Source organism: Misgurnus anguillicaudatus, chromosome 18 (genome assembly GCF_027580225.2).
Source record: "Misgurnus anguillicaudatus chromosome 18, ASM2758022v2, whole genome shotgun sequence".
Lineage (NCBI taxonomy): Eukaryota > Metazoa > Chordata > Actinopteri > Cypriniformes > Cobitidae > Misgurnus > Misgurnus anguillicaudatus.
Window position 1 is genome coordinate 12,047,554 of NC_073354.2, and position 22,284 is coordinate 12,069,837.

The 22,284-nt window shown below is 42.0% G+C and overlaps 1 protein-coding gene and 1 long non-coding RNA gene across 2 annotated transcripts; both read left to right on the forward strand.

Annotated features, from left to right (window-relative positions):
* Window positions 1–701: 701 nt before the first annotated feature.
* Window positions 702–18,599, forward strand: LOC129429280 (uncharacterized). Its single transcript, XM_073855457.1, has 24 exons — window positions 702–1,152; window positions 5,450–5,607; window positions 5,749–6,164; window positions 6,335–6,441; window positions 6,582–6,732; window positions 7,853–8,126; window positions 8,730–8,813; window positions 8,909–8,956; window positions 9,359–9,664; window positions 9,792–9,902; window positions 11,954–12,025; window positions 12,152–12,272; window positions 12,541–12,818; window positions 12,948–13,055; window positions 13,756–13,827; window positions 13,954–14,058; window positions 15,233–15,304; window positions 15,430–15,534; window positions 16,652–16,723; window positions 16,850–16,944; window positions 17,027–17,130; window positions 17,271–17,423; window positions 17,847–18,551; window positions 18,593–18,599. Exons 6-24 carry the CDS (start codon window positions 8,120–8,122, stop codon window positions 18,597–18,599), a joined length of 2,625 nt encoding a protein of 874 aa, XP_073711558.1. The 5' UTR covers window positions 702–1,152; window positions 5,450–5,607; window positions 5,749–6,164; window positions 6,335–6,441; window positions 6,582–6,732; window positions 7,853–8,119.
* A 27-nt stretch (window positions 18,600–18,626) lies between these two features.
* Window positions 18,627–19,197, forward strand: LOC141350336 (uncharacterized). Its single transcript, XR_012358438.1, has 3 exons — window positions 18,627–18,813; window positions 18,920–18,975; window positions 19,104–19,197. It is a non-coding gene; the product is annotated as an uncharacterized lncRNA (long non-coding RNA).
* The last annotated feature ends 3,087 nt before the right edge of the window (window positions 19,198–22,284 follow it).

The window sequence follows — 22,284 nt, forward strand, 5'->3', positions numbered from 1 at the left end:
AACAGTAAAAACATGTTTTGGCACGGAATACCATTGCATTTCCACTTTTACTAAATACACGGTAAAGCAATGGGTAGCAAAAGCTGTTAATTTGTGGTAAACCATAGCCTAAACATTGATCTTTTATATTGAAAACTACTATCAACAATATTGCATTTTCACATAATAACCTTCATTATTCTCAGTATTTTGTTAAAAAAAAATACACATTGTAAATTAATATTTAGTTAGATAATTTTGATTGAATGGTGTGTTATGCATAACATTTTATTAGCGCTGGTTACAAAGTATAAAGTCCCCCTAGGTCTGTGTACGCCACTCTTTAGACGTGGTCCAAACTTCCCCCTCTGCGTCCCGCATCTGCTGTTAAAAATAAAATAATATAATAATATAAAAAGATTTTTATTTACTTTCGTTTTCGTACTTTCGTTTCATATTCGTTTAATTATTGATGTAAACGTTTGAGGAGAATGTCGCGTCTAAAAATAAAAGCTTGAGAGGTTGCGCTCAAGTGGCATCTCCTGTTGCTACGCAACTGCTGCGCACTCCGTGAAGGCGAGGATAACGTAATCCGTGATCGGATTTTAATTGCTCATCTGCTCCTCACCTTTCCTAGTACTTTAGGTTGCCAACTGTCGCGCATTAGCCGGGACGTCCCGTATTTTGAGCCTAATTTACTTGTCCCCGTACGGGTGTCCTAACCCGGTTTTTGGACTGCAACGCTGATTTATTTAGTGACTGAAATGTGGCGCCACAAGAACCGAGCGGCAGATAACATCAAAATCCCGCGAGAGCGATTCGAGAAGTCATACAACGGAGACTGCTATTGAAATGCTCTCGCGGTACTTTGACGTCATCCAACTGTCAGTTGTTGCAGCGCCATTACCAGCAACAGCAGTAGTGCTGATCAAGAGACTTGAGAATGATCTCCGACACCTTTCATCCAATCACAATCAGTATACGACCAAGAGAGTCAAATAATAAGATTTTATGTTTTCTTTTTATATTATTTAGCTGTTTGTGCATGTATAAAATCTGTGTTACAAGTTCGTTCTCGCTGAACCAGAGACTAAACGACTACGACTCAAACTGAAATGCCCCAAGGCATTTCCAACTCAACTAGGAAATTCTCGCGCTTATGATTTACAGACTGTAAGTTAAATTAAAATATTTAATGTTGACTTTAATGTCAGTTTTAGTTTGTCACAAGATGTGTGTAAGATTAACATGAAGAGGACAACGTTTTTTTACACTTAAGTTAGTGCAGGAGCAACAAGTGTTTTGTTTGGACAGATCTTGACTTGGACACTTTATATTTTTTCAATATATGCTTTTTTACGGCTCCCATAGAGTTAAACAATTGATTTTTACCGTTTTGGGAATCCATTCAGCCGATATCCTGGTCTGGCGGTATCACTTTTAGACCGTTATCGTCACGCTTAAACAACAAATGATCAAAGAGTTTCGATATTTTCCCTATTTAAAATATGACTCTTCTGTAGTTACATCGTGTAAGGTTACTAAGACCGACGGAAAATTAAAAGCTGTGAATTTGTTGGCCGATATGGCTAGGAACTATAGTCTCATTCCGGCGTAATAATCAAGAAACGTTGCTGCCACACATGCAGCTGGCGCAATGATATTATGCAGCGCCCGACGCACGTGCGTTATCACGGTTACTTGTCTGGTCGGAACTTTACTTCCGGTTTCTGTTTGTTTAGTGGCCTGACTAACTGTTAGTGGCTAAATGAACTCTGGAACAAATACCTCGTCAAAAATAACAAATGTTTTGGTTTCCTAAAGACAAGGGGAGATGGCAATCATAAATCACCACTATGTGAAGTGAGGTTTGGCAGCTGGTGTGTAGTTTAACATTGTATACATTTTACACAGCAGCGTTAGCTCAGTGTCGTTTTTATATGTTTAAGCTATGAAATGTAAAGTAAGGTAATCTACTTATTGTTTGTTTTGCTTGTTAATAGAAATAAACTACTCTAAAAGGAATTTGTTGTTATAGACCATTTTACTGTTTGTAAACAATGATGACGTGGCAGCGTATGCGCGCGCATTTTGGCAACGGAAGTATGGCAAGAATCAGCAGTGAAGCAACACAGACAGAGAAAGTTATTTTAAAAAGTTGACTATCAATTTTTCAACACAGCTACCAGATCCTATACTATAGTAGAGTGGATAGAAGGCGTTAGCAGATGGCCAAATATAAAGTGGGCAGATATATATATATATATATATATATATATATATATATATATATATATATATATATATATATATATATATATATATATATATATATATATATATATATATATATACAGTCTTGTTCAAAATAATAGCAGTACAATGTGACTAACCAGAATAATCAAGGTTTTTAGTATATTTTTTTATTGCTACGTGGCAAACAAGTTACCAGTAGGTTCAGTAGATTCTCAGAAAACAAATGAGACCCAGCATTCATGATATGCACGGTCTTAAGGCTGTGCAATTGGGCAATTAGTTGAATTAGTTGAAAGGGGTGTGTTCAAAAAAATAGCAGTGTGGCATTCAATCACTGAGGTCATCAATTTTGTGGAGAAACAGGTGTGAATCAGGTGGCCCCTATTTAAGGATGAAGCCAACACTTGTTGAACATGCATTTGAAAGCTGAGGAAAATGGGTCGTTCAAGACATTGTTCAGAAGAACAGCGTACTTTGATTAAAAAGTTGATTGGAGAGGGGAAAACCTATAAAGAGGTGCAAAAAATGATAGGCTGTTCAGCTAAAATGATCTCCAATGCCTTAAAATGGAGAGCAAAACCAGAGAGACGTGGAAGAAAACGGAAGACAACCATCAAAATGGATAGAAGAATAACCAGAATGGCAAAGGCTCAGCCAATGATCACCTCCAGGATGATCAAAGACAGTCTGGAGTTACCTGTAAGTACTGTGACAGTTAGAAGACGTCTGTGTGAAGCTAATCTATTTTCAAGAATCCCCCGCAAAGTCCCTCTGTTAAAAAAAAGGCATGTGCAGAAGAGGTTACAATTTGCCAAAGAACACATCAACTGGCCTAAAGAGAAATGGAGGAACATTTTGTGGACTGATGAGAGTAAAATTGTTCTTTTTGGGTCCAAGGGCCACAGGCAGTTTGTGAGACGACCCCCAAACTCTGAATTCAAGCCACAGTACACAGTGAAGACAGTGAAGCATGGAGGTGCAAGCATCATGATATGGGCATGTTTCTCCTACTATGGTGTTGGGCCTATTTATTGCATACCAGGGATCATGGATCAGTTTGCATATGTTAAAATACTTGAAGAGGTCATGTTGCCCTATGCTGAAGAGGACATGCCCTTGAAATGGTTGTTTCAACGAGACAATGACCCAAAACACACTAGTAAACGGGCAAAGTCTTGGTTCCAAACCAACAAAATTAATGTTATGGAGTGGCCAGCCCAATCTCCAGACCTTAATCCAATTGAGAACTTGTGGGGTGATATCAAAAATGCTGTTTCTGAAGCAAAACCAAGAAATGTGAATGAATTGTGGAATGTTGTTATAGAATCATGGAGTGAAATAACAGCTGAGAGGTGCCACAAGTTGGTTGACTCCATGCCACACAGATGTCAAGCAGTTTTAAAAAACTGTGGTCATACAACTAAATATTAGTTTAGTGATTCACAGGATTGCTAAATCCCAGAAAAAAAAAGTTTGTACAAAATAGTTTTGAGTTTGTACAGTCAAAGGTAGACACTGCTATTTTTTTGAACACACCCCTTTCAACCAATCGCCCAACTGCACAGCCCCAAGAGCGCGCACACCACGAATGCTGGGTCTTGTTTGTTTTCTGAGAATCTACTGAACCTACTGGTAACTTGTTTGCCACGTAGCAATAAAAAATATACTAAAAACCTTGATTATTCTGGTTAGTCACATTGTACTGCTATTATTTTGAACAATACTGTATATATATATATATATATATATAATATTATATTAGTGCAACCAAACGCAACAACTAGACACTTTGATGCTGGGGAACAACACCACTTTCGTTGCTGTGGGCTGTAAACGGTCTATTGATTCTTAGCGGAGTTTACCGGAAGTTACGTGTGTTGCAAAAAAGCCGTTTTTTATGTTGTTACTGCTGAAACCGTCTATAGAAAGTTACCAAGCCAAGGGTACTATGTTCGGGCGCTGTATAATATCATTGATGTGACTGACTGATGAAAACAGTCACATGCTTGTAATTCATTTCTGATAAGAAAATTATATTATATCTTTTGTCCTTAATAAACACAGTAAACAATCTTCTATTTAATAAGTAAAGAAATATCCTGTAGGGGTCACACTGTAAGAAAGATTTCTATATTAACATTTGTTGACTGTGTTTATTTGTTGACTGTCTGTTTGTTTATATTTTCGCACTGCATTACATGATCTTGATCTCTGCTCCGAGAACCTTTGGTGCCCATAACAGAGGTACAGTGTAAGCAGTACAAGGTTTTATCCAATTGCTTCAGTGGGAAGTCATTTTATGAAGAGAATGTAAGATTGTGAAGTGTTTTATTGACATTATTAGTTTTAGTTTAAAATGATAAACATCCAGTGATGCTCAATGATTAGTCAGGGTTGCCAAGTTTGGCTCCCAGGCTGGCCTGAGATGAAAACCATTAACATTGCCATATTTCATTTCTCATCCTCTTTCTTTCTCTTCAGCTTGACCTTCCTGCTTTGATATACATGTCTTTGCTCGCTCTGGCTATGCACTGCACAGTATAATATTTTTATATGTAGGTCTTTAATAAGACTAAAAGTGTGAGGACTGAAGTACAGGGACAGCCTGAAGTGTACTGGTGAATATGCAAAACCTAAATAAATGCCATCATGTGAGTGTTAGTTTTTTTTAATATACTGACACATTTATGTTCTGTGGTCCTTTATGAAAATTATCCATGGGTTTTAATAGTAAAAGAGTAAAACATGTTTTTGAAATTGATTACAAGTGTATTACCATTTTTTTTTTACTAATAAATAACATGGTTAAGCTATGGTTACGGTAGCAAAAGCTGTTAATTTGTGATAAACAACCATAGTAAGCTTAAAAACTAATATCAACAATATTAAACATAATTTCACATAACAACCCTTCTTATTTTCAGTATAAAAAACTGAAGTAAAAATATTTAGTGATTAAGTTAATAATTATTATTATTTATGACTATAGAGGTGGAAGACTTTGAGGAAAGGGAGACTTTATCTCATCACGAGCCTCTCCAAGCAGTGAGACTGCATAGTAAATATAAAGAATTTCCATAGAAAGTGTTTGTTATAGATTTCTACTCTTTGCATCTGTCTCATATATCAAGTGTATCAATTTGCATGATACTTTTTCAGCTGTAAAGGCAAATTATTTACTGTCGGCTTATTGTTTTTGTTTCTCACGTATCAGGAAATCCTCTATTGTTGAGAGCGAATCACTCACAGAGGAGTGTAGTGTGGACCGGTCGATCCACAGCCTGCCATCAGCCTCAGATTGAGGTGACCGATGGTGATGTGGAGAATCCAGGAGAGAGCGTCTCCCTGGAGCAGTCATCAGCTTCCCGTGAAGTGTGTGGCTGCACTTCATTTTTGTTCATATTAGTGAAAATTATACTAAAGTATAAACTTCTGTTGTTATGAATATCAAATGGTACTTTAACAAACCAGTCAGTGGTGTTTTATTTAACCTCTATGCTTTGTTCTCAGCAGCTTTTCTGTGGGTCACAGTGGAACCTGAAGAGTCCACATCCTCATTTTCTCCAGAAGAATCAAGGTGTTTCTCAATGTCAAGGAAGGATCCTCGAAAGCCAGAATTTCGAGGATGCTACGTCATCGACATCCGTCGAAAAATATCCCATATACAGGAAAGGATGCATATGTGTAGCCTTCACGCTCTTCGCACTCTGAAATCACCCACAATCCTATGCGCGCAGTGCCGAAAGCACATCTTATTATTACTGACATAATAATGCAATAACGTGCACTTGCTAGCCTGTTCCATTTATGTGTTCTCCGAATGCTAAGAGGAGCCTCGCCTTGCCTCTGAAGGAAGTAACTTGGAACGACCAGTCCTGCCTAGGATGTACCCTTGACATTGAGAAACACCTTCAGTCTACACACCACAGGTGAGATTCTGTCAGCTTGTGTTTTCTTAAAAGATGTTGTATAGAGAGTATTGTGAATCTCTATCATCACAAAAGAGTCAAATAAATTAAATTATAGTTCAAGCCAGAGTGTTCAATAGTCTTACACTTTAATACATACATAACATAAGTTATGATAATGTGATTTCTAGGATAATATCATGGGGACAGAGACTAGTAGTCTTCACGAGAGGGCGGAGACTTTAGTCTTTGATTTAGTCCGTGTGTCTGGTTGCGGATACGTGTCTGCAGGCTTCCGGTAAGAACACCCGGATCTTCAGTTGTTTCATTGCATGAACATTATTTTGTTTTGTTCTCCTGTGATTAAGACACAGTGATCAGATACATAATTGTTAAAGAGCTGAGTTGGTTTAAAATGAAGATGTCCTTCGCTTACAGATTTAAGGTAGGGCTTACCCTGTTTAGGTTTGCCCAAACCTCACGGTTGGCTAGCTTGCACACTGGCAAGGGACACGATGGACTGGTGGATTCTTCGGCTACGAAGAGAAGAGCGGTGGGGTCTGAAGCTGATTGACAGGTTTATCGAAAGGTATGGGTAACTTTTTTTTGTGGGCGAGGTATCTGTTTGTCCCGTGGGGAAAAAAATGTGTTGAACAGTTTAAAGTGTAAAGAGCAGTAACTTTAGTTTCTGGACTGGTGAATGTAAACCAGCGTCTGGAAAAGATTTAGGGCCAGATTTACTAAACGGGCCAAATTAATGTGAGGGCGCAATTCCCAAATAGCGCAGGTGGGAGTGGTAATATCTGCGGTTTATTTACTAAAAAGGCGCAAATTAAAAAACACAGACGCAGCAGCTGATTTTCTTAAGGTCCAGCGCAATCTCTACTAAAAGCAGCGCAAATTAGTTTAGGGTCGCAAATAGAAGCTGATGCTCCTGCAGGTGCGGGTGATCTGTTAACGCCTGATGCGCTTGAGTTCAGCACCACGGAAATCGCAGGTGAAAATGCGGGGTGTGAAATCCCAACTAACACGGCAAAGAAAAAATGAAGTTGTACAAGAAGTTTTAAAACACTGGGTATTGTGTGACTTCTCCTAGTGACTCCTCTTTTATTGCCTTCAGCAAATAAAAAATAATGCTTTGCAAACAGTATTTTTGAATAATATGTTCCTCTGGCCTTCTAAAACTGTTTTATGTGGAAAAAAATCTTTGCGCTCTCTGATCTCTGTGATTCGCCTCCTATATCAGCAACAATCGCAGCCCTTTCAAGTGCAAATGGTTTCTTTTTTTGTCTTTAAATAATGGCACAAATACCAGTAATTTCACACATGCAAACAACATGCAAGTAAATCTTGTTGTGTGAATCATTTAAATACTCTTCCCCAATAAATTTTGCATCTGAAACTTCCAAAAATGTATATGCAATAAGGTCAATCACAAAAATAACTAGCCCATGCCTTTTCACGCTAATTGTCCACTGTAATAATCCCCACACTCATTATTTAATGCCAAAATAATGGTTTGCGCTGGCGCAAGCTGTTATTAAATCTGAACTTTAAAATGCTGCTACAGCATCTGTCAGAAATATATATATATATTTTTTTTTGCACAATTGTAGTAACAGTAGTGAACTAGTACTGTAGATGTCATACAATTCATACTGATCTATCTGTTTAAACACTGAATGATAGATGTATTTTTTCTTTTTCAGGTTATAGTAATGCAGCTGTGCACCACCGGCGAATATGCACAACCCAAATAAATGCCATTATGTTCATAAACATGATGTGTTTTTAAATTCTTTGTTAAGTCTGTTCATTTAAACAGATAATCCACAGAGTAATGTGAGATCCGACTTGAACACGTGAGGTTTTGGCCGTGGAGCTGAAGCTCTGTGCATCTAGGCGGAGATTTCTTTACATGAACTTAACAGCAGTGTCTTAACCGCATACTGTACATCACAAGATGTCATCAACGCATGACAGGTAATAAGAAACATGTAAATGTGTATTAAAAATGAAACAAATGTGGCAGCGTGTTAAGACTTAAGCTTAATCAATTACAATAAAAAAACGTATTTTGCTACCGTATTTTTGAATAAAAAAAAAAATTCAATTTGTTTTTATACAAGTCAGTTTAACAATATGGTTTAGCCCGTCCTCATGTACTTGTTTAAATATTATCAGTCCAGTGAGTATTAGGTTTTTTTAATATACTGACACATTTAAGTTTTGTGGTTATGTGAAAATTATCCATGGGTAAAAGAGTAAAAACATGGTTTTGACATTGATTACCAGTGTATTACCATATTTACTAATAAATAATATGGTTAAGCTGTGGTTACTGTAGCAAAAGCTGTTAATTTGTGGTAAACCAGTGTAAGCCTAAGAATCTTTTATGTATTAAAAACTAATATCCACTATATTGAACATACAGTAGTTACCACACAACAACCTTTCTTATTCTCAGTATTTTGTTTCAAATGAAACAAACAAAAGTAAAAAATATTTAGTAATGGTAATAAATGATTAAATAAATTAAAATAATTCATTAAACAATTGACAATTTCTGTGTTTTTGATTGACCAGTGAGTTATGCATCACATATATCAGCATCGGTTACAAAGGAAAAAAGGGCCTTCTTTTGTCCTTCTGCACCTGCCCCATGCGGAGGTCTGTGCATACCACTGTTTAGATATATAAAATCATGTCATTGTGTAGGTATTGTTTCCATTTATGTGGTTTGTTTTTTCTTTTTTTGTTGGTAGTGGGTATTTTCACTAAAGAGATGAAAGTGGGAAGTGAAACAGTTACTGGTGAGCGAAGAAAAGTTTGTGTCTTTCACAGGCATTTTATTGCTGAACAACAAACTAGATTGCAAAAGAAAAAATAAAATAGTTAATTACATCCATTTCTATTTTATATAAATAAAAAATAATAAATATGTTGACTATAATAACTGTAGCAACGCAGTGTATGAATGATGACATCATCATATTGAGAGCTATGATGTCGTGATTATTACATCAGAGTTCCGGCAGCTATATAAGCCAGCGCGCTCATCACAAAGTTGTGGGTTTATAGTTCGGTGTATGTTCGGTGTGGTTTTGGTAGTCGTCAGTGTTCAAGGCATTATATCTAGCGTGTTTATCATCTTGTTGTTGTTGTGTTAGAGGTGTTATTTGAGTTTCAAGTCATGAGTGTCGTCGTCATTTTAGGTGCAGGACGTCAGTGCCCTGATAAATTGATGAGGGCCTATTCTCATCTTGAAAATGGGTCGACGATCTTTTTATATAGAAAAGATCGTCCACTTGTTAGCATTCGACCGGATGTCCCGGCACCTCCTCAACCCACTGAGCCCTCCAACTCTGTGAGTAGCAGTGTGGAAAGCGATGCTTGCCCCTCGGAGCCTGCAGTCGCTACCAGTGCTGTTGCTCCACAGGTGGAGGAGGCGCTCATTGGGCGTGCGGTGCAGACATCCGAGGAGACATCATCTCTGAAGCCGCCATCAGCCCCCCCAAACAGCAAGACTTCATTTTTGTACAAATGTGGAAAATTATTCTAAAGTATAATCTTATGTTGTTATGAATTGGTACTTTAACAAACCTGTCAGTGTTTTTTTTATTTCATATCTCTCTGCTTTGTTCTCAGCAGCTTTTCCAACTAAGAATGATCTCTGGTACACAGTTCCAGAGCTTCAATTAGGGGAAGAGCGGGATGTGGATGTTAGGCCGAAGTGGGCCAGACTGGCAGGATGCGGGAGTGAAAATCAGTAAGTTTTGCTAATTATTTCTGTTTCAGCCTTAAAGGACAAGTTTGGTATTTTACAATTAAAGCCCTGTTTTCAGATTGTTTATGGTGAAATAGAACGGTTTTGAATTAATGTATTAATAAATAGGGCTGGACGATTCGGAAAAAATCTAATTGCGATTTTTCTGATCAAAATTGCGATTTAAAGTGCGATTCATTGGTATATAATAAAAAAGCTACATCCAGGTTTGATGTGGTGGTTTTAATAGCACCAAAGAAAGATGCTGTGCTACTGTTTATTTAATACTTCTTAAACATTGTACCAAGGTGTCTGCAAGACTTTGCTCTTCTGCAGACACACTTTTTTTTTTAATCTAAGAACATTAAACAAAATACAGTTTAACAAAAATGTATTGAAAGTTTTTTTTAAATAACATATAGGGCTATAGGCCAATGTATTTTGGCTGTCACTACAACAATGCTTCTGACAAGCAAATGTTTCGTTTTTTCTTTAAATCAAAAGACTGTACTCTTCTTGTTTTACTTTTCAGGCATCTGTAATAAATGTAAATATATTAGTTATTAGAATCTATGATTTAACATAAGCAAAAAATACAAATAAAACACTGCACAGTCCTCACTGTAGGATTTTAAATGTGGAGCTGCAGAAGCTTGTTCAGTTAAGAGTAAGGAGTGATTTTAATTTTTGGTGTGTAATAAACATTTCTGACACAGAAAGCACCAGGTTACTGTCACTTTAAGACACAAGACAGCTTTAAAACTGCTCTGCTTCAATATACTGATAAACATCCAGCTGTTTATGTTCAATTAGACAAGAAGGAAAACTTAAGTTTAGTGATCACGCGTGTGCTGACTACTTGCTGTGTTCGCGCTTCATGAACCCTCATGCATGTAAATATACTTTCAAAGCGGTGCGGATGTGCGCGTGCAAGAAAATATAATGTACCTCTTTCGTCTGATGTGTTCCGGGCTTTAATGAAACCTGCTTATAGTCTGATGAGGCGCTTGTCATTGTTTGCGATTCATGACGAGAAACGGACGTATATACACCTTTCTTTAAGTCCAACATTACACAAAAGGGAAATGTTTTCGCGCATTTCTGTCCTCTCATTTGCCGGTTAATAAGTTATAATGGGTTTTAAAAATGACTGAATCCAAAATCTGCCAACTTCCATGACATTCTGCGTTGTGCAGTTAATTCCATTTGTATGCATTTAGCGATTCTGTCCGTGTCCGGAAATCATATGGCCGTACACTTTGTTGGGGAGTTGAACTGCTGCTCGCGCAATGGCGTTATCTGACGTTCAGTCAGCACCTCAGTGTTAATGCCCTCTATTGGTTTAAACTGCATCAACCGTAAAATGCGCATGAAGCGAACTATCAAAAACGGCGTACTAGATGATTGTTATATTTGATAGTACTGAATCAAAATAATCGCCGCTTTTGCGATTCGAAAATCGCACCCATCCAAATCGCGATTTCGGTTTAAAAACGATTAATCGTGCAGCCCTATTAATAAATGTATTCTACCAATTAATGTTAAACGCAATATGTCATCTTTATAGTTTGAACTGTGGTTGTTTTTAAAAAGAATAATAAACAGCAGCTGCTTAATTCTTAAACATTTGCAGAAACAGTACTTACAGTTTTTACATATGTTTCTAGGTTTCCCACCGTATTTGCGAGTCCATCTGATTTAGATCAAGAGGACTTTCCAATGGAGAACCTCCCCTCACCTGCTCCTGTGTCTGCTCCAGTCCCTGAGGAGCCTCGGGTTGCGGCCCTCCCCTCACCTGCTCCTGTGTCTGCTCCAGTCCCTGAGGAGCCTCAGGTTGCGGCCCTCCCCTCACCTGCACCTGTGTCTGCTCCAGTCCCTGAGGAGCCTCGGGTTGAGGCCCTCCCCTCACCTGCTCCTGTGTCTGCTCCAGTCCCTGAGGAGCCTCGGGTTGCGGCCCTCCCCTCACCTGCTCCTGTGTCTGCTCCAGTCCCTGAGGAGCCTCGGGTTGCGGCCCTCCCCTCACCTGCTCCTGTGTCTGCTCCAGTCTCTGAGGAGCCTCGGGTTGCGACATCCGAGGAGACATCATCTCTGAAGCCGCCATCAGCTCCTCCAAACGGTAAGACTTCATTTTTGTACAAATGTGGAAAATTATACTAAAGTATAATCTTATGTTGTTACGAATTGGTACTTTAACAAACCTGTCAGTGTTTTTTTATTTCATCTCTCTCTGCTTTGTTCTCAGCAGCTTTTCCAACTAAGAATGATCTCTGGTACACAGTTCCACAGATTCAATTAGGGGAAGAGCGGGATGTGGAGGTTAGGCCGAAGTGGGCCAGACTGGCAGGATGCGGGAGTGAAAATCAGTAAGTTTTGCTAATTATTTCTGTTTCAGCCTTAAAGGACAAGTTTGGTATTTTACACTTAAAGCCCTGTTTTCAGATTGTTTATGGTGAAATAGAACGGTTTTGAATTAATGTATTAATAAATGTATTCTACCAATTAATGTTAAACGCAATAGGTCATCTTTATAGTTTGAACTGTGGTTGTTTTTAAAAAGAATAATAAACAGCAGCTGCTTAATTCTTAAACATTTGCAGAAACAGTACTTACAGTTTTTACATATGTTTCTAGGTTTCCCACTGTATTTGCGAGTCTATCTGATTTAGATCAAGAGGACTTTCCAATGGAGAACCTCCCCTCACCTGCTCCTGTGTCTGCTCCAGTCTCTGAGGAGCCTCGGGTTGCGGCCCTCCCCTCACCTGCTCCTGTGTCTGCTCCAGTCCCTGAGGAGCCTCGGGTTGCGGCCCTCCCCTCACCTGCTCCTGTGTCTGCTCCAGTCCCTGAGGAGCCTCGGGTTGCGACATCCGAGGAGACATCATCTCTGAAGCCGCCATCAGCTCCTCCAAACGGTAAGACTTCATTTTTGTACAAATGTGGAAAATTATTCTAAAGTATAATCTTATGTTGTTACGAATTGGTACTTTAACAAACCTGTCAGTGTTTTTTTATTTCATATCTCTCTGCTTTGTTCTCAGCAGCTTTTCCAGCTAAGAATGATCTCTGGTACACAGTTCCACAGCTTCAATTAGGGGAAGAGCGGGATGTGGATGTTAGGCCGAAGTGGGCCAGACTGGCAGGATGCGGGAGTGAAAATCAGTAAGTTTTGCTAATTATTTCTGTTTCAGCCTTAAAGGACAAGTTTGGTATTTTACACTTAAAGCCCTGTTTTCAGATTGTTTATGTTGAAATAGAACGGTTTTGAATTAATGTATTAATAAATGTATTCTACCAATTAATGTTAAACGCAATAGGTCATCTTTATAGTTTGAACTGTGGTTGTTTTTAAAAACAATAATAAACAGCAGCTGCTTAATTCTTAAACATTTGCAGAAACAGTACTTACAGTTTTTACATATGTTTCTAGGTTTCCCACCGTATTTGCGAGTCCATCTGATTTAGATCAAGAGGACTTTCCAATGGAGAACCTCCCCTCACCTGCTCCAGTCCCTGAGGAGCCTCGGGTTGCGGCCCTCCCCTCACCTGCTCCTGTGTCTCCTCCAGTCCCTGAGGAGCCTTGGGTTGCGGCCCTCCCCTCACCTGCTTCTGTGTCTGCTCCAGTCCCTGAGGAGCCTCGGGTTGTGGCCCTCCCCTCACCTGCTCCTGTGTCTGCTCCAGTGCCTGAGGAGCCTCGGGTTGCGGCCCTCCCCTCACCTGCTCCTGTGTCTGCTCCAGTCCCTGAGGAGCCTCGGGTTGCGGCCCTCCCCTCACCTGCTCCTGTGTCTGCTCCAGTCCCTGAGGAGCCTCAGGTTGCGGCCCTCCACTAACCTGCTCCTGTGTCGGCTCCAGTCCCTGAGGAGCCTCGGGTTGCGACATCCGAGGAGACATCATCTCTGAAGCCACCATCAGCTCCTCCAAATGGTAAGACTTCATTTTTGTACAAATTTGGAAAATTATTCTAAAGTATAATCTTATGTTGTTATGAATTGGTACTTTAACAAACCTGTCAGTGTTTTTTTATTTCATATCTCTCTGCTTTGTTCTCAGCAGCTTTTCCAACTAAGAATGATCTCTGGTACACAGTTCCAAAGCTTCAATTAGGGGAAGAGCGGGATGTGGATGTTAGGCCGAAGTGGGCCAGACTGGCAGGATGTGGGAGTGAAAATCAGTAAGTTTTGCTAATTATTTCTGTTTCAGCCTTAAAGGACAAGTTTGGTATTTTACACTTAAAGCCCTGTTTTCAGATGGTTTATGGTGAAATAGAACGGTTTTGAATTAATGTATTAATAAATGTATTCTACCGATTAATGTTAAACGCAATAGGTCATCTTTATAGTTTGAACTGTGGTTGTTTTTAAATACAATAATAAACAGCAGCTGCTTGATTCTTAAACATTTGCAGAAACAGTACTTACAGTTTTTACATATATTTCTAGGTTTCCCACCGTATTTGCGAGTCCATCTGATTTAGATCAAGAGGACTTTCAAATGGAGAACCCCCCCTCACCTGCTCCTGTGTCTGCCCCAGTCCCTGACGAGCCCCGGGCTGCGGCCCTCCCCTCACCTGCTCCTGTGTCTGCTCCAGTCCCTGAGGAGCCTCGGGTTGCGGCCCTCCCCTCACCTGCTCCTGTGTCTGCTCCAGTCCCTGAGGAGCCTCGGGTTGCGGCCCTCCCCTCACCTGCTCCTGTGTCTGCTCCAGTCCCTGAGGAGCCTCGGGTTGCGGCCCTCCTCTCACCTGCTTCTGTGTCTGCTCCAGTCCATGAGGAGCCTCGGGTTGCGGCCCTCACCTCACCTGCTCCTGTGTCTGCACCAGTCCCTGAGGAGCCTCGGGTTGCGGCCCTCGCCTCACCTGCTACTGTGTCTGCTCGAGTCCCTGAGGAGCCTCGGGTTGCGGCCCTCCCCTCACCTGCTCCTGTGTCGGCTCCAGTCCCTGAGGTGGCTCGGGTTGCGGCCCTCCCCTCACCTGCTCCTGTGTCTGCTCCAGTCCCTGAGGAGCCTCGGGTTGCGGCCCTCCCCTCACCTGCTCCTGTGTCTGCCCCAGTCCTTGAGGAGCCTCGGGTTGCGGCCGTCCGGTCTATTGCTCCTGTGTCTGCTCCAGTCCCTGAGGAGCCTCGGGTTGCGGCCCTCCCCTCACCTGCTCCTGTGTCTGCCCCAGTCCCTGAGGAGCCTCGGGTTGCGGCCGTCCCCTCACCTGCTCCTGTGTCTGCCCCAGTCCCTGAGGAGCCTCCGGTTGCGGCCCTCCCCTCACCTGCTCCTGTGTCTGCTCCAGTCCCTGAGGAGCCTCGGGTTGCGGCCCTCCCCTCAACTGCTCCTGCGTCTGCTCCAGTCCCTGAGGAGCCTCGGGTTGCGACATCCGAGGAGACATCATCTCTGAAGCTGCCATCAGCTCCTCCAAACGGTAAGACTTAATTTTTGTACAAATGTGGAAAATTATACTAAAGTATAATCTTATGTTGTTATGAATTGGTACTTTAACAAACCTGTCAGTGTTTTTTATTTCATCTCTCTCTGCTTTGTTCTCAGCAGCTTTTCCAACTAAGAATGATCTCTGGTACACAGTTCCAAAGCTTCAATTAGGGGAAGAGCGGGATGTGGATGTTAGGCCGAAGTGGGCCAGACTGGCAGGATGTGGGAGTGAAAATCAGTAAGTTTTGCTAATTATTTCTGTTTCAGCCTTAAAGGACAAGTTTGATATTTTACACTTAAAGCCCTGTTTTCAGATGGTTTATGGTGAAATAAAACGGTTTTGAATTAATGTATTAATAAATGTATTCTACCGATTAATGTTAAACGCAATAGGTCATCTTTATAGTTTAAACTGTGGTTGTTTTTAAATACAATAATAAACAGCAGCTGCTTGATTCTTAAACATTTGCAGAAACAGTACTTACAGTTTTTACATATATTTCTAGGTTTCCCACCGTATTTGCGAGTCCATCTGATTTAGATCAAGAGGACTTTCAAATGGAGAACCCCCCCTCACCTGCTCCTGTGTCTGCTCCAGTCCCTGAGGAGCCTCGGGTTGCGGCCTTCCCCTCACCTGCTCCTGTGTCTGCTCCAGTCCCTGAGGAGCCTCGGGTTGCGGCCTTCCCCTCACCTGCTCCTGTGTCTGCTCCAGTCCCTGAGGAGCCTCGGGTTGCGGCCCTCCCCTCACCTGCTCCTGTGTCTGCTCCAGTCCCTGAGGAGCCTCGGGTTGCGGCCCTCCCCTCACCTGCTCCTGTGTCTGCTCCAGTCCCTGAAGAGCCTCGGGTTGGGGCCCTCTCCTCACCTGCTCCTGTGTCTGCTCCAGTCCCTGAGGAGCCTCGGGTTGCGGCCCTCTCCTCACCTGCTCCTGTGTCTGCTCCAGTCCCTGAGGAGCCTCGGGTTGCGGCCCTCCCCTCACCTGCTCCTGTGTCTGCTCCAGTCCCTGAGGAGCCTCGGGTTGCGGCCCTCCCCTCACCTGCTCCTGTGTCTGCTCCAGTCCCTGAGGAGCCTCGGGTTGCGGCCCTCCCCTCACCTGCTCCTGTGTCTGCCCCAGTCCCTGAGGAGCCTCGGGTTGCGGCCGTCCCCTCACCTGCTCCTGTGTCTGCTCCAGTCCCTGAGGAGCCTCGGGTTGCGGCCCTCCCCTCACCTGCTCCTGTGTCTGCTCCAGTCCCTGAGGAGCCTCGGGTTGCGGCCCTCCCCTCACCTGCTCCTGTGTCTGCCCCAGTCCCTGAGGAGCCTCGGGTTGCGGCCCTACCCTCAACTGCTCCTGCGTCTGCTCCAGTCCCTGAGGAGCCTCGGGTTGCGACATCCGAGGAGACATCATCTCTGAAGCTGCCATCAGCTCCTCCAAACGGTAAGACTTAATTTTTGTACAAATGTGGAAAATTATACTAAAGTATAATCTTATGTTGTTATGAATTGGTACTTTAACAAACCTGTCAGTGTTTTTTTATTTCATCTCTCTCTGCTTTGTTCTCAGCAGCTTTTCCAACTAAGAATGATCTCTGGTACACAGTTCCACTGTGTACCACAGATAAAAAGGATGTGGACTCTGATCTCTATCATCACAAAAGGGTAAAAAAGTACATTTCAATACAAACGAGTCTTACACTGTAATAAATACATGACCTGTTTGTGATGATAATGTGATTTCTAGGAGGATATCATGGAGACAGAGACTAGTCTCTCTGAAAGGGCGGAGACTTTAGTTTTCGATTTAGTGCGTTTGTCTGGTAGCGGAAGTGTGTCTGCAGAATTCCAGTAAGAACTCCCGACTCTTCAATAGTTTCATTGCATAAACATTATTTTGTTTTGTCTTCCTGTGATTAAGACACTGTTATCAGATGCATAATTGTTAGACAGCTGAGTTGGTTTATAATGATGATGTTCCTCTCTTACAGATTTAAGGTAGGGCTTACCCTGGTTAGGTTTGCCGAAACCTCACGGTTGGCTTGCAGACTGGCAAGAGAGACGATGGACAGGTGGATTTTTCGTCTCCAAAGAGAAGGGCGGTGGGGTAGGAAGCTAAAGGACCTCTCCAGGTTTATCGTAAGGTATGGGAAACTTATTTAAAAAAAAAAAATATATTTGTTCAATTCAGCATTTTAAAGTGTAATGCGCAGTAACTGAAGTTTCAAGACTGGTGAATGTAAACCAGCATCTGGAAAAGATTTAAAATTCTCTTACAGCATCTGTCAGAATTTTATTTGACACACTGATAATAACAGTAATGAACTAGTACAGTAAATGTCATACAATTCATATTGATCAGAACAATCAGATTAATGCAATATTTAAAGAAAATATTTTTAATAAAATCAGTTTGGGCAAATGTATTCTACCAATTAATGTTAAACGCAATAGGTCATCTTTATAGTTTGAACTGTGGTTGTTTTTAAAAACAATAATTAACAGCAGATGCATAATTCTTAAACATTTGCAGAAACAGTACTTACAGTTTTTACATATGTTTCTAGATTTCCCACCGTATTTGCGAGTCCATCTGATTTAGATCAAGAGGACTTTCCAATGGAGGACCTCTCCTTGGATGAAGAGAATGAGGACCACCCCTTACCTGTTCCTGTGGTTGCTCCAGTCCCTGAGGAGCCTCGGGTTGCGGCCCTCCCCTCACCTGATCCTGGGTCTGCTCCAGTCCCTGAGGAGCCTCGGTTTGCGGCCCTCCCCTCACCTGCTCCTGTGTCTGCTCCAGTCCCTGAGGAGCCTCGGGTTGCGGCCCTCCCCTCACCTGCTCCTGTGTCTGCTCCAGTCCCTGAGGAGCCTCGGGTTTCGGCCCTCCACTCACCTGCTCCTGTGTCTGCTCCAGTCCCTGAGGAGCCTCAGGTTGCGGCCCTCCCCTCACCTGCTCCTGTGTCTGCTCCAGTCCCTGAGGAGCCTCGGGTTTCGGCCCTCCACTCACCTGCTCCTGTGTCTGCTCCAGTCCCTGAGGAGCCTGGGGTTGCGGCCCTCCCCTCACCTGCTCCTGTGTCTGCTCCAGTCCCTGTGGAGCCTCGGGTTGCGTCCCTCCACTCACCTGCTCCTGTGTCTGCTCCAGTCCCTGAGGAGCTTCGGGTTGCGGCCCTCCCCTCACCTGCTCCTGTGTCTGCTCCAGTCCCTGTGGAGCCTCGGGTTGCGGCCCTCCCCTCACCTGCTCCTGTGTCTGCTCCACTCCCCGAGGAGCCTCTGCCTGCGGCCCTCCCCGACCCTGATCCTCTGTCTGCTCCAGTCCCTGAGGAGCCTCGGGTTGCGGCCCTCCCCTCACCTGATCATCTGTCTGCTCCATTCCCTTAGGAGCCTCGGGTGGCGGCACTCCCCTCACCTGCTCCTGTGTCTGCTCCATTCCCTGAGGAGCCTCGGGTTGCGGCCCTCCCCTCACCTGCTCCTGTGTCTGCTCCATTCCCTGAGGAGCCTCGGGTTGCGGCCCTCCCCTCACCAATGTCTGCCCAGGTACAGGTACATTTTTATCAGAGCCATAAACACAAATATTGGCAATTTTATTGTAAAAAAAAAGTTTTATATTCATGTTTTAAATTACTGTTTGTTTTATTTACAGCAAAATAATAAGGATGTTTTTGTGGATATGAAAGTTGATTACAACTCTGTACCTCAGTAAGTGTAACAACGTCTCTCCATTTTTCGTCTTTACCTTTTAAATAGTACATGGGCTTCTTTAACATTAACAGGAGTTTGTTTATTTCCAAAAAGGGTTCTTACCGTACATTGCTATGTATTTATAGATCTTCACCTCCTCACGATTTGCCTGTCCGGCAGGCGGCTCCACTCCTGCCTTCCCCTAGGAAGCGCAGAGCTGGCCCCACACAGGTAGATTTATAACAGAGCCCTGAGAAAAAAATTTTCAATTTCATTTTAAAAATCCTTTAATATACATGGATTAAATCTGTTTGTTTTAATTACAGATTCAATTAGGGGAAGAGCGGGATGTGGAGGTTAGGCCGAAGAGGGCCAGACTGGCAGGATGCGGGAGTGAAAATCAGTAAGTTTTGCTAATTATTTCTGTTTCAGCCTTAAAGGACAAGTTTGGTATTTTACACTTAAAGCCCTGTTTTCAGATTGTTTATTGTGAAATAGAACCGTTTTGAATTAATGTATTAATAAATGTATTCTACCAATTAATGTTAAACGCAATAGGTCATCTTTATAGTTTAAATTGTGGTTGTTTTTAAAAACAATAATAAACAGCAGCTGCTTGATTCTTAAACATTTGCAGAACCAGTACTTACAGTTTTTACATATGTTTCTAGGTTTCCCACCGTATTTGCAAGTCCATCTGATTTAGATCAAGAGGACTTTCAAATGGAGAACCCCCCCTCACCTGCTCCTGTGTCTGCTCCAGTCCCTGAGGAGCCTCGGGTTGCGGCCCTCCCCTCACCTGCTCCTGTGTCTGCTCCATTCCCTGAGGAGCCTCGGGTTGCGGCCCTCCCCTCACCAATGTCTGCCCAGGTACAGGTACATTTTTATCAGAGCCATAAACACAAATATTGGCAATTTTATTGTAAAAAAAAAGTTTTATATTCATGTTTTAAATTACTGTTTGTTTTATTTACAGCAAAATAATAAGGATGTTTTTGTGGATATGAAAGTTGATTACAACTCTGTACCTCAGTAAGTTTAACAACGTCTCTCCATTTTTCGTCTTTACCTTTTAAATATTACATGGACCCATTCATTCTTTCCTTAACTCGGATCAGTCGTCCTGGTCCCTTTGCAAAAAAACAGACCCAAAGCATGAGGTTTCCACCCCCATGCTTCACAGTAGGTATGGTGTTCTTTGAATGCAACTCAGCATCTTTCTCCTCCAAACACAAGAAGTTGAGTTTCTACCTAAAAGTTATGTTTTGGTTTCATCTGACCATATGACATTCTCCCACTCTTCTTCTGGATCATCCAAATGCTCTCTAGCAAACTTCAGACGGGTCCGAACATGTACTGGCTTAAGCAGGTGGACACATCTGGCACTGCAGGAATTGAGTCCCTGGCTGCATAGTGTGTTACTGATGGTAGCCTTTGTTACTTTGGTCCCAGCTCTCTGCAGGTTATTCACTAGGTCCTCCCTTGTGGTTCTGGGATTTTTGCTCACCATTCTGGTGATAATTTTTACCCTACGGGATGAGATCTTGCGTGGAGCACCAGATCGAGGGAGATTATCAGTGTTCTTGTATGTCTTCCATTTTCTAATAATTGCTCTCACAGTTGATTTCTTCACACCAAGCTGCTTACCTATTGCAGATTCAGTCTTCCCAGCCTGGTGCAGATCTACAATTTTGTTTCTGGTGTCCTTTGACAGCTCTTTGGTCTTGGCCATAGTTGAGTTTGCATTCTGACTGTTTTAGGTTGTGGACAGGTGTCTTTTATACTGCTAACAAGTTCAAACAGGTGCCATTAATACAGGTAACAAGTGGAGGACAGAGGATCCTCTTAAAGAAAAAGTTACAGGTCTGTGAGAGAAAGAAATCTTGCTTTTTTGTTATTGACCAAATACTTATTTTCCACCATAAATTGCAAACAAATTCATAAAAAATCAGACAATGTGATTCTCTGGATTTTTTTCCTCATTTTGTCTCTCATAGTTGAAGTGTACCTATGATGAAAATTACAGGCCCCTCTCATCTTTTTAAGTGGGAGAACTTGCACAATTGTGGTTGACTAAATACTTTTTTGCCCCACTGTATTACATGGGCTTCTTTAACATTAACAGTAGTTTGTTTATTTCCAAAAAGGTTTCTTACCGTACATTTCTATGTATTTATAGATCTTCACCTCCTCACGATTTGCCTGTCCGGCAGGCGGCTCCACTCCTGCCTTCCCCTAGGAAGCGCAGAGCTGGCCCCACACAGGTAGATTTATAACAGAGCCCTGAGAAAAAAAATTTTCAATTTCATTTTAAAAATCCTTTAATATACATGGATTAAATCTGTTTGTTTTAATTACAGCTTCAATTAGGGGAAGAGCGGGATGTGGAGGTTAGGCCGAAGAGGGCCAGACTGGCAGGATGCAGGAGTGAAAATCAGTAAGTTTTGCTAATTATTTCTGTTTCAGCCTTAAAGGACAAGTTTGGTATTTTACACTTAAAGCCCTGTTTTCAGATTGTTTATGTTGAAATAGAACGGTTTTGACTGAAATTTCGACATATGCGGCTGCCCCGAGAATTTTCGGGTGTTTGTGTTTCACCTCCCAGCTCTACAATGGGTTTAATGGTGCACTGGAACAATCCTTCCTAAAATGCATTAAACTTTTGTTTACCAAGACGTGAAACTCACCGAGTGGTCGGGGGTGGTCACTGGTGTGCTCACACAAAAATCGCTGCAAAATACGCATTCCAACAGGTTTTATTGTAGTTTTGTCCAACTCCATTGACTTGTATTAGATGTGCTGTGAGGTACGGTATTACTCCGCGCCGGGAACTTTGTTTTTATTCTTGCAACTGGCAAAGGTGGATTATCGCCACCACCTGGGCTGGAGTGTCTATTATTCAAGCTCTAAGTGGAAGAATGTACGGGTGTGAGGCGTTTGAAAAAAAAAGGCTGTTGGAAAGCATCTTTTGCAGTGATTTTTGTGTGAGCATATCAGTGAACACCCCTGACCACTCGGTGAGTTTCACGTCTTTGTAAACGAAAATTTAATGCATTTTAGAAAGGATTGTTCCAGTGCACCTATAAACCCATTGTAAAGGTGGGAGGTGAAACACGAACACCCGAAAATTCTCGGGGCAGCCGCATATGTTGAAATTTCAGTCAAAAGCGTTCTCTTTCACCATAAACAATCTGAAAACAGGGTTTTAAGTGTAAAATACCGAACTTGTCCTTTAACCTTTATGCTATTAGAATTGTCAGTTTTGTTTCTTAAACACATATTTTCCCTGCTTGAATGTTTCTAGAAATGTTTATTACCGTACTCTTT